The sequence below is a fragment of the Eubalaena glacialis genome, chromosome Y (genome assembly GCF_028564815.1).
Source record: "Eubalaena glacialis isolate mEubGla1 chromosome Y, mEubGla1.1.hap2.+ XY, whole genome shotgun sequence".
Taxonomy (NCBI): Eukaryota; Metazoa; Chordata; class Mammalia; order Artiodactyla; family Balaenidae; genus Eubalaena; species Eubalaena glacialis.
The window spans coordinates 1,902,788-1,914,985 of record NC_083737.1 but is presented as its reverse complement, the minus strand read 5'-3'; the positions used below and the strand labels follow the sequence as shown (position 1 = coordinate 1,914,985).

At 44.7% G+C, this 12,198-nt stretch overlaps 1 protein-coding gene across 1 annotated transcript in view; it reads left to right on the top strand.

Annotated features, from left to right (window-relative positions):
* The window catches only part of LOC133082908 (steryl-sulfatase-like), a 123,387-nt gene extending 111,569 nt beyond the window's left edge, over positions 1 to 11,818 (top strand). The window contains exon 10 of the mRNA XM_061179581.1: positions 11,250 to 11,818. Coding sequence (XP_061035564.1) covers positions 11,250 to 11,623 — 374 coding nt within the window. The 3' untranslated portion in view covers positions 11,624 to 11,818. The remainder of the gene's footprint in view (positions 1 to 11,249) is intronic.
* Positions 11,819 to 12,198: the final 380 nt, after the last annotated feature.

The window sequence follows — 12,198 nt, the reverse complement described above, 5'->3', positions numbered from 1 at the left end:
GGGAATCCAGCAACTATTATACCCCTGCTGTATATCCCAGAGGTAAGTGCTGATATTGGACTTTGAGGTTCCTCTTCAGTAGGAAAATGAAACTCCCCACTTCTCTAGTGTGTTTTGGGATTCTGCTCCCAGAGGCGAGATTCTCAGAGCAGCTTGTTTATCCCCTGCAGCTGATGACTTTGTAAAAACTCAGGTGACTCTGATGCTGGATTTCAATGTACCCCTCACCCCATCCTGGTCACCCAGTCAGTTTACCAAAGACATCATTTAAAGAGCAGCTGCTCCATTATTCTTAGAGTGGAAAATTATAACCCTCCGTTACCCAAAGAAATCACACCAGGTCTACCCTTCAACGTTTATACTTTAAATCTGGACGGCTTCCTTGAGATAGCTTCTGGAAGACCAATATGGCAAAACCATGGGCGCACGATTCTAGGCCCGGAGGGATCCTATTTACGTATCTCATCAATGTGTCCATCATTCCTAACACCCGTAGGAATGCTGTCTCTTTTTAGGATTATTGGCAGCATTTAGATCTGAGCCATCTCATCATAAATGAGAGATGTGGTCCTCACCACTTCCTTTTATACAGAGCCTGCGAGAAGCGTAAAGAACAAAGTCTCGGGGACTCTTGGCTGTTTAAAGAAGGATGATATCAAGTCCTGAGCCTTGCAGAATTGCATTTAAATAAAGCCAACCCCCTCGAGTTAGAGGAGCCGGAAGAAACATATTGGATCAGGGGCTGGAGAAGCGCATTATGTGGAGGAGTAAACAGAAAAGGGACAGGAAGAGGCAGAAAATAGGAGTAAGTGAGAAAAACAAGACCCAGGTTCTGATAGGCAGCTGGCCTGGGGATAAAACTTGCTTCTAAGACACACACAAATGACATTTTCTCTTATGCAGTTCCTTACTATCTTCTGTCTTGAAGCAGCAGCAAACGAGGAAAAATGACGGTGTTGCCACACCGGAGTCATCCATCTAGCTAAGGGGTCTCAGGAAACCATGGGTTTTATGAATCGTCTCATCTGCTTTTCAGATTGTGCCTGAAACTCAGTAACAATGGTTGCTGCCTTGGCTGTCACACACGGCTCCATGGCTCTTTGCTCAATATTTCATCTGTTCATTTGTTCTACACGTATTTATTGAGCATCTACTATGTGGCACCTTCTAGGCTAGGCTGCACACCTGTCAGCAAAATAGACCAAATTCTCTGCCAGGGAGTTGCTTACCTCTTAGCTCATGATGGGCTGCAGGCTGTGCAAACAGCTGGGAGTGCACAGGTGTGTAAGGAAGTGTCACTCATGTGTGTGGAGTTACCTGTCAACTAGAGAATACAGAAAGTAAACTAGTACTAGTTAGAGGAGATGACCGACATCATCTTGGATCTGTGCTGGTAGGAGTTTATGGTAATCACTACACGGGAGACACTTCCCATAATTGTCAGTGGTAAGAGGGCTGCCTCCTGACCTCCAAATACTTTGTTAGAAAAGAAGAGAGACATTTAGGATCAGGGTTTAGAAATGTAGCGACAGGGCAACAGTGAGCTGGAGCCACCTCCGGATGGCTCAGGAATCTTGCCAGCTTGTTGGGAAAGCATTGCTACCTGGAAGTCAGCCAGGCGGCGAGCATTGACACCCCGGCAACTGGCAGACACAGCAAACGCACGCCCTGTTCCTCGCTCAGAAAGCACAAGCTTGCCAGCAGTCAGTACACTGGTACCCGTAAACTAGAATTGAGTGGTGGTGTGGTTAAGATCCAGTTCCCGTTTATCTTGATTAGTTGGACGCCTACATATTACAATTCCCAACTTGTTGCTCATTTTTCCAAAAACTTAGAGCTGGAATGCTGTTTCCACCCTTTTAAAATGTGAACCCCTTTCAGCTTTTATATACAGTGTCTTCTCTATAATTGAATAATTCTCTGATGATAATGTTTCTGTAATTTCGTTGTCTCAGCAAATTGAATGGCCTAACTTAATCATCTCATATCCTTACGCCCATTGCATTTTAGAAGAACTCACGAAAGCATTATTAGGACACCGGTAACTTTTCTTGCATTACAATGGGAATTGTGAGTTTAAATTTACTGTTCCGCGTGTATTCAAAAAGTTTGGCTTTAAGTTTTGACCTATGAAGCAGTGTTAGTAAAAAATCAATGTAATGACAACTTGATTTTATGGTAAAATTTATCTTAAAAGACTGGTAGATAGTTGGCTCTGCGATTCTGCTGCAGCTTTTTGAGCGGATGAATATAAGTCTATAAACTAAATGCTCGCAATAATGTGAGAGTTTCCAGACCAGCTGGTCATACAGAAATCCATGGGATGTGGTTATGCTGATGTGGAGTCCATGGAGCCCCATAAATCCTGCTAGCTTTTCAATTCAAGTTTGTTGGAAACTTCTCTCCTGTGACTTTTTCTTAAAGCATCATTTGAAAAACCTCAGTAGTACACCTGAAACGTACATTGTTTATAGAAAAACGATAAACAATTTTGACTTTTAAGACTTCAAAAAGTTTTTTTTAAATCTTAAATCACAACAAAAAGCAGTAGGAAATTAGAATTCATTCTAAAGAAATTTGTTTATATCTAGCTCTTTTAAAGGTGCCTTTTTTTGAAAATAGGAGATAAGTGAGGTTTAAAATTGCAACAGCATTACAGTAGTAATTGAGGAAAAATGTTGCTTTGTTCACTAAGATTTTCACCCAGTTAAAAAATTAATTTTGCCTCTAAAATGCACCTAAGAAAAGAGAGAAGATTCTAATTACAGCTGCCTGTGTCTCAGGAGTTGATTGGTGTAAGAAAGGCTATGCTTAGTTTTTGTCTTTATTAATGACTTCAGTTTGTGTTGGTGGTCTGATTCTCCTTTGTCTGATTATCGGAAGTTAAACCTGAAGGGTCAAAAACAACAAATTGAGGGCTGAAGCTGAACTCACGGGGGCTGTGGCATTTTCAAATGAAAGCTGCAGAGAACTTTCCTGTACTCCAGCTTACCTTAAGAAGGAGAAGCCCTCGCCCAACCAGAACTTTTGTTGCAATTAAGAAAAAACGCATATATGTCAATCACTTCAAGGATATATTTCAAGTCTTAGGATTTCCTTTTCCTTTTGGTTGAAAATCTCGACCAAAGCCTGCATTCCCAACAGCTCTTGACCTTTGCGATATTCACCCACTAATTCCTTCACCTGCCTTCTCAGCCCGGTATCATGGGACGTGTGTGTGTGTAATTGTAGGAACGCAGGGTGATGTGTCCCAGGATGGACGGAATCTGCTTTGCCCACAACCTAAGAGAAGGTGTGATGGTGATATAGGAGGGTGGAGAAGGTTTCCCAGAAATTGTGTTCAATGTTTATTCAATTTGTTTTATCTCATTATCACTCAGACTCTTCAGTAACGGGCTTATCGTCCCAACCATTCATTTCCTTCCATGGAAAAAAACCATCATAAATGGATTTTTTTTGTTTTCTCCCACTTGGTCTATCAAACATGTATTTTTATATGGCACTTCCTATTACCTTATAAATAATATTAGACCATTTTTGAAACATACATCTACTTTTTTTTTTTATTGGAGTATAGTTGATTTACAATGTTGTGTTAATTTCGGCTGTACCGCAAAGTGACTCAGTTATACATATATACATTCTTTTTCATATTCTTTTCCATGATGGTTTATCACAGGATATTGAATATAGTTCCCTGTGCTCTACAGTGGGACCTTGTTGTTTATCCATTCTATATATGATAGTTTGTATCTGCTAATCCCAAACTCCCAATCCATCCCTCCCCCAAATCCCTCCCCCTTGGCAACCACAAGTCTGTTCTCTACAGACATCTAATACTTTTCGGCTAAAGTTTTCGCATGTGTGACCTAAGATTACATTAGTTCTTGGATGAAAAACGTGCCAGCCATGACTTCTGTTCATTTGTCGCAATGCAACCTTGCTTCCTTACAGAGACAAAATGCATCAAAACGGGAGTTTCTTTCTCGAATGCCAAAAGCACAGTGTTTCTGAACGAGTCCTCCAGTGTTAGCTCAGCACCCAGCTTATTCGCAACTACCATAGGCCACTTCTTCTGCCCTTTTCCCCCTGACGTACTCGCTCCTACTAATTTTCTACAATGTTTTGCACATCTCTCTTCTTCGATGTCAGCATGGGGGCATCTGTCAGTTCTCACAGTACTCCTGTTTGTTTCTAACTCTGTCCTGATTTGCTTCCATCTGCTAGCAGACCTGGGCATTTTCTATGGGTACGTTTTAGTTCTAACCAAGGCATGTTGTAGTGAATATTTGTATTAAGTATTTATATTAGGTATTCATATTTATATTAAGTATTTGTGTCTTCCTCACCTTCGGATCTTGTATCCACAAATGTTTTGTAGGTGGTTTTAGGCTTTTCCCTCTGTTAATCTCTTATTCTTGAAATGCGTCATCTGTTTTACGTGACCACCGCATGTCTTTTGAAGACACACTTGATAACAATACACTGCACCCTTACGTTTATTCTGTATCTCCTGTCTAGCAGATGCTCTGCTACGCTCTTTGCATATGATGCCTCTTTTAATCCTCCTTATTAAAAGTGATTTTGATTATATTCGTATTAGATTTGGCCGTAACAGAAACAAAAAGTCACAGTAGCTTATATCAGAGGGAGGTTTCTGTCTTCATCTCGTGAGTGAAGTCTAGCGGTAGGTGGTCCACAGAGTTTCAGGGATGCAGACTCCAAGCTCCGTCCCACCACCTGGAGGATGCAGCAGCTTCTTCTGCGTGGAGAAGGGTGACAGTGTCCACCTACGGGCAGCAGGAGGGAGCAATGGATGGAAAGGATGAGAGGAAAAGGGTGCATGTCCGATATCTCCCAAGGAAGATGTTCCCCAGGCCAGAAGTTGGTCACCTGTGCACACCTGGTATCAGGGGAGGCTGGACAGTGTAGCCTTCATTATGGGTGTCTGTGTGCCCTGGTAACACCCCACAACTGTGGGAGCCTGAGGATAGTTATCAGTCTCTACCAAAGTTATTTACAGATGAGGACGAAGAGGTGTCAGAGGTCACAGAATAGGCGTGCAGTAACAAGAGTTGACTGCAAAGTTGGATGCTAAACCAACACTGGCTACTTTGAGAGTCTGCCCTGTGGTGAATCGGAACTTCTTCCCCCAAGACAATAAGTTCTTTTATTCACACTCACAAAGATGATTCTTCTTCCTCACTGTTGTCTCTCTGGCCATCTCCACAGCCCCATGGACTGTTTCTGGAATTCATTCACGTCCTCCCATTCCCTAAGTCCACCCATCCTTGGGGACCTCAGCTCTGGTCTCCCCTGGATGAACTCTGACCCTGATCCACACCCTCCCACTGCCGCCACGTCCACCCTGCACATGCCTCTGTGCACACGCTTTCTTGAAGGCAAAGGTGACGTGGACACACCCCGAGAAATCTCTGACTTCCTGGCTCATTTATCTGCCGTGACCAAATGTCACCAAGCAGCCTGGATCTCTGGCTGGCTGGAGGCTGTGTTGGCAATGAGTGATTTTAGGCAGGACGCCCCCAGTGGCTCTGGAGGAGAGACACACAGAACGTACTGGGCTTCCTGTCTGCCCCCATGCCGGCTTTCGTGGTGGCAGCTGGCTTCTTCCCTCTTTTTCGGTGTCTTCCTGCTCATCCCGTCGGCTCAGTCATCATTAATTTACCCAGCACATTTTTATTCAGCATCTGTTCTACGTAAGGCCCTGGATGCTGGCAATTCACAGATACATTCACTCTTCTATGTAAGGCTCTAGGTACTGGGCATTTAACACACGTGGGAGATACAGTTCTTGTGTTCAGAGAGCGAGTAACCTAGAAAGAAATGGAGTCCGCAGACGGTGGTAGCCCTTCAGGGCTGAACGCGCAGTAGAAAGTGCTGAGAGGCGCCAGGAAACAGGGGTAACTTCCGGCTGGAGACCTGGACAGGCTCACGGAGGAGGAGTTGTCGGACCTTGAACAATGGATAGGATTTCAACACACAGAGACAGTGAAGGGGAGTGGGAGACTTTAGCACACCTTGTGTACCCACTTAGTACAGGATTCATATTTCTGTCCCCCAAAATGCAAAAACAAACGCTTAGTCAAAGGGAGTGTTTTGCTTTCGGGCACTCAGGCATCACTCGTGGAGCTGGGGTTCCTCTAAATCTGAATTTAAAAGCAGGTGCTCTAGGTCACAGCCCTTACCTGCTTCCTCTTCCTTCTCGGTGTTTTTGTATCTTGAGTCTCAGTGCAACCAGTGCAGGAAGCGGGCAGAACTGGGTCTATCATCCATGAGCCCAGTGCTGGGTCATTGAGGGTCTGGGCTACAGAGAATGGGTAGACACGAGTCTCAGGGGTCAAGAACAAGAGCCCTTGGGTCCGCACTTCTCTGGGAGCGTGTGTGAAGACACTGGTGCCCTAGGTGGCTCCATGTGGGCCCACATCCTAGGATCTTTCGGTCTAAGACAAGAATGTGGCATTGATGTCGGGTGGCTGGCTCAGGACAGGGGAACACGGTTGGGGGGTATCGTGGAAGCAAGGAGGTCGCCATGAGCCGTGGGGACCTTGGGGTGGATTTTCAGACGTCCGTCCAGGAGGTGAGATCAACATTACTAAGGGGGCAAGCTGAGGGTCCCAGGGGGGTGGTATGGGCCACTCACAGTGGGAAAACACAACAGTCTTTGAAATACTTCTTGAAGGACTCCAAGATGGCGCTATGTAGTGGGAAACACTGCTAAGACCGAAAACCCCAAATGACTCTGTGTGGCTTCTGTATGTACGCGGAATCCTCCAAGCATCCAAAATAAATCTTACCAAGACTAGCTGTTCCAACAGCAGACAACTCAGATGTCTGAATCTGAGTGATAAATTAAGAGCCAGTGTGTTGAAGCCATTTAAATTTTGTTGGCCATATTCTTTAAGAATCCTTAGGAGGGGGGGGAAAAGGTGTCTTAAGACTTGTATTACAGTGGCAACAGGTTTAAGAGCATAAAGAAACTAGTGTTTTTGTCTTAGATTGACGGCAGCTTTATATTCAAAGCTAACGCAAAGGTGGTTATTTACTATGCACCTGGCATTGTTCTGAGAGCTTTACACGAGGGGATGGATTGTTAACCCCCAAAGCAAAGCCCCAAGGCCCGTACTATTATTATCCTCACTTATCAGAAAAGGAGCTGCGGCCCTGAGAGGTTAACAGCCACGCCCCGCATCCCACAGCTAGGAAATCGCGGAGCTGGGATTGGAGCCCACACTGTCAGAGCCGTCAGAAAGGGGAGGAGAGTTCAAGCAGATCGCAGTCAACTAGCCACCAAGACAGGAAACGCTTCTGAGCTCAGAGACAAAGGATGTCTCCCCTTGATGCTGGTCATGGCTCTAGACCGACAAGAATCCTCGCATGAAGGGAAAAGCACTTTGCAAGGCGGACTCGTATCTGTTAGGCAGAGCTAAGCATCTCATATCTGCAAAAGGTGGTTCCACTGCCGCATGGACAGAAAAAAACGGGCTTTGCATTCTCTCTGTTTCTGTTCCTGGGGATCCTCTGGGCTCAGGCTTGGGGTTTCTCTGTCCACGGACCGCTGAACCTTTTCTGGTGGCTGAGTCCCTGGAAGTGATCAAAATCACAACAGCTGTTCCTGTCCGGGGCTCTCACGCCCCTCACATCCCCAAGAAATCCCAGGAACCCACTGCTTATTTTAATTTGGATGAAATAGCTGTTTTAGGATTACACTTGGAAGGTGCTGAGTTCAGGGTCTAGCTTAGGAGTCAAGTTTTTCTCACTTAAACTCTATTTGCCTTTTTGTCAAAGGACTGTAAACTTTCTTTTCTCATGAATCCACTCAGTTTTTTTCCAGTGGTGATTTTGCATAAAAATGGGTTTCATAGGTAGGTAGTGATCTCCACAGCATCTTCTATGACCTTGACAAAGCAGCCCTCTAACTGTATGTCACTGACATCTTTGTCCTCTAATAGTCACAATTATTTCTCTTAAATTTTGGAGCGTATTTTAAACCTAAGTCGAATTATTGTTCCCATCACTACTGAGACTATTTTTTTGAAAAAATGTTCCATTTAATTTTCTTGCATTCTCCCTAGAAAATGTAATAATCGCTTCCTCTGGTCAGTGGGCCTCAATTGTAAGAAAGATTACGATCCCGTGGTGGTCAAAATATTTATCTGTGACAGAGGTGAGACAGAAGCAACCTTTGTTCAGAATGGACTGGAATTTTAACAATAGAGAAAAACACTTTTTTAACTCAACATTTTTTTAGTAGTATATGGAGAAATCCAGGATGAAATACATTATTAAAATAATTTTGGTAAACAGGAATAAATATACCTATTAGAAATAAGGTGACACCAGGTGCCTCCTGTTTTATCACATGATCTACTGATTTACTTTTTTTCTGTTGAAATGACACCTTTGACAATGTCGATTCCTGGGTTCTTGGTGAGCAACAGAACAGACCCTGAAGTAGGGCTTCGTATCTTATACACCTACATGCAATAAAATGCAGCCCAGTTTCTCTCATTTGAGCAACTCCGAAGTGGTCTAAAGAAATAATACAGAGAATACTCAATGTATCTTTTTATAAAAAGTTTTAGAAGTCCAAATTGCGCTATAAAAAGTCAAAGACCCCTATAGCTTACCCAACAAATCTTCAGAAAAATTAATTCTTCATTCTGCACTTGTCCGAGCTACATTGCCATACCACGGCTGCTCCCCGTGAGGATGCTTGAGGTTTATTTACTGACTGGTCCTTAAACCTGCCCGCCCGTCTGTTCACACCTGGGCAGGACAGAGCACAGGTGGCTAGTGACAGAATCTACGGCTTTCACGCATGTAGCCGTGCACGGCTTTCAAAAGCAAGCGGGTAGGGCAGGCCCTTAAATGAATTTGTTCTGGGAGCCTGTACCCTCTTGGGGTTTTAAGCACACCAAGACTTGACTCGAATGTCAAATTCAAAACAGCCACCAGATTTGCAGCTTTTGGGCCAGAGCAGAAGAGGCTTGCTTCCCCACGCCTCTGTCTGTAACAGCCTCGGCCCTGCTGACCCTGATGAAGGACAGATTCTAAGTGGCTGCAGCTTCTCGCTGCCGAAAAGGCTTCTGAAGGAGATCTAGGGGTCAAGCGGAATGAGGGGGGGTGGGGAACGGAAAGAATCTGAAGGTAACCCGCTTCCTCTTTATCTTCTGCTGGAGAGGGAAAGCAGGCCCTGGAATTCTTCCTGCAGCCTCGCAGCCTGAATTCATCTTTAGAAGGCAGGTGCTGACCTGTAAGTTGTGTAAAGCAACACAGCCAGTAAGTGCCATCTCTCCCAGCATCAACTACGCGACGGACGGGAGGTTCCCCGTCATGGATCCCTTTAGTATATTCATCTAGGCCATGTGCACATTGCTTGTCTGTGCTGACTGGGTCTTCCCCAAACCAGAGAGGCTTACTCACCTTTGAATATGCTTGTCTGAGGTCAGGGGCTGTTTGGGGAGAACGTGGGACCCATGGCAATTGTTTTCTGTTAATTCCATTAATTTCTTTTGCATTTGGATCCATGGGCCACTCGATACCTATAACTACAAAATCACCATCTCCATGGCAAACAAATGATCAAAGTGAATTAAATAGGTGTGTGATGCTTTCTAGTGGGACAGTCTCTATGGTTTTATATAAAAAAGCTGTAAGTATAAAGCGAAGAAGGACATTTTCGGTCTGCACCTAATTCTGCTTGGTTCATACGTGTTAACTCTGTTTTGATCTGTCACCTTTTTCTACCCAGGAAACAGTTTTTAGACCTCTGTCAGAGCATGTGTGATTAGTAGTCAGCTTTCAGAAAGTCATAACATTGTAGGATAAACAGGAAATCAAACATTTCACAATTATTTGTTTGTAAATTAATTTTTTTCTAAAAATGTCAATATTGGGTGTTTAATGGAACACAGAAGTTACATTTTAAAAACTATGTAACCATCCTACTCTGGGGTCAATTTGGAATTTTTAGCACCTTTATTAAGGTATCACATATAGAGCATAGAATTCCAATTCAACCATTTTTAGTAAATGTATAGAGTTCTACAACTATAGTCAAATCTAATATCAGAACATTTTCTTCACGCCCAAAAGATCATTTCTGTAACCCAGCTGCAATTTCTCCCCATCCTCACGCCCAGCCTCACTAAATTCTGGATGGGATGCGTCTGGGCTTTCTTAAAAGGGAGGAAATCAAATGTTAGCTGAGGTCCTAGCGTGTTTCAGATGGTTCCTGATGGCTGTATGTATGTGTACACGTGTGTATATGTGTATGCGTGTGTGTCGCGTTTTACCATCTCACGTACGTATTAGCATCGAGCCTCCCTCTTCCCTCCACTTTGTTTTAAACAGAAACACTGGCTGCGAAGCTTGGCATCTTGAAGTTGGAGAACAAAAAGGGTCAGAGCTCAGAGCTTAGAATCTGTTAGTCAGTGTGTATTTGCTGAGTGCCTGCCTCACTGCAGCTGCAAGCTGTAAAGTTTATGAGACTGAACTGTGACAGTCCTCTTAGAGTTCTCTGCTCAAACAATTAGCAAGCTTTTTTCCTTTCTCACCAGCTTCTCCCAAGAAATTAGGGGTTGGGAAAAAGATGGAAGAGGAAGAGGGGAGGGGCGGGAGAGAGAGAGAAAGAGAGAGGGAGAGAGAGAGAGATGGATTAAGGAGGAAATGCCAAAGTTTTAATATGGTTAAATTTGCATCCTAACAGCTATTGCATAATCAGCTTCGTCTCTTGTTCTGTCGCAGTTAAACAGCAATGCATGGTTGTTTTTTTTTTTTTTTTTTAAACATCTTTATTGAAGTATAATTGCTTTACAATGGTGTGTTAGCTTCTGCTTTATAACAAAGTGAATCAGTTATACATATACATATGTTCCCATATCGCTTTCCTCTTGCATCTCCCTCCCTCCCACCCTCCCTATCCCACCCCTCTAGGTGGTCACAAAGCACCGAGCTGATCTCCCTGTGCTATGCGGCTGCTTCCCACTAGCTATCTATTTTACATTTGGTAGTGTATATATGTATATATATATGTATGTTGTTTTTTTAAGCTATGTCTCTTACCCTTTTGAGCCTTAAGCATGAGAAATCCATTCCATGCATAATCGAGTGGTAGGTCTCTGCCTTCTTGCAGCGCACGGCAGGGTGCTTTCTGTGCATGTTCTCTTTGGAGGTGACTCTGATGACCCTGTCCCCACGAAACCCACTTCTGTCCTTGTCAACCACAGGCACGTCCATCTGGAAAGCCTTTTTCTTCACACCCAAGTTCTTCCCCGAGGGCGCCAACGGATGCTTTGCCACCCACGTGTGTTTCTGTCACGGGCAATATGTCACCTACCACGACCCGCCTCTGCTCTTTGACATCTCCCAAGACCCCAGGGAGAGAAACCCGTTAACTCCGACGTCAGAGCCCCGGTTCCGGGAGATCCTGGGGACCATGCAGGAAGCGGCAGCCCGGCACGCTGAGACCCTGCGGGACGTCCCCAATCAGCTGTCGCTGGGCAACCTTATCTGGAAGCCGTGGCTTCAGATGTGTTGCTCATCGTCAGGCCTGTCTTGCCAGTGCGACCGGGAGAAGCAGGATGGGAGAGGAAGCCGTTAGCCACGTGCGTCTGGGGGCGCCCGGCGCCACCCCACCTGCTGCATCACAGACGAGCGTGGGGGGCGGCACTGGGTGAGGCCAGCCCTGGCAGCTCCCACCCCGGGACTCAGATCCCTTCTCTCTGTCTTCTCACCTGGAGGCTCCGTCAAAACCCCACATTTACGCCCCGGGGAAAAAATCAGGGTTTGCGGTAAACAGAGGCATAGGCGTTAGTCACGTCTTCCAAGGCCAACGTTATGTGAATGCGGTAGGCGGGATTTCAATGAGTCTGGCCAACACCAGTGCAGACGGAGAGCAGGAAGTTGCACAGGTAACCTGTTCATCTCTCAGCCAATGCGTGTGATCCACGACATAAGGCATCACTTACTCCACAAGCTGATGTGATGCTGTGGCCACTGGGATTCCCCTTATAGCGCATCACGAAAAAGAGAATAAAATTTAAAGAGTGTTTACTAAATCTAACACGTGCAGCGTTATAATGAGTAAAAGACCATCTTGACCCATCATGGATGATGGTAAGTTCCAATTTGGTTATTGGAAGGCAATTACTGTCAGTATTATTTGCAATAATATGA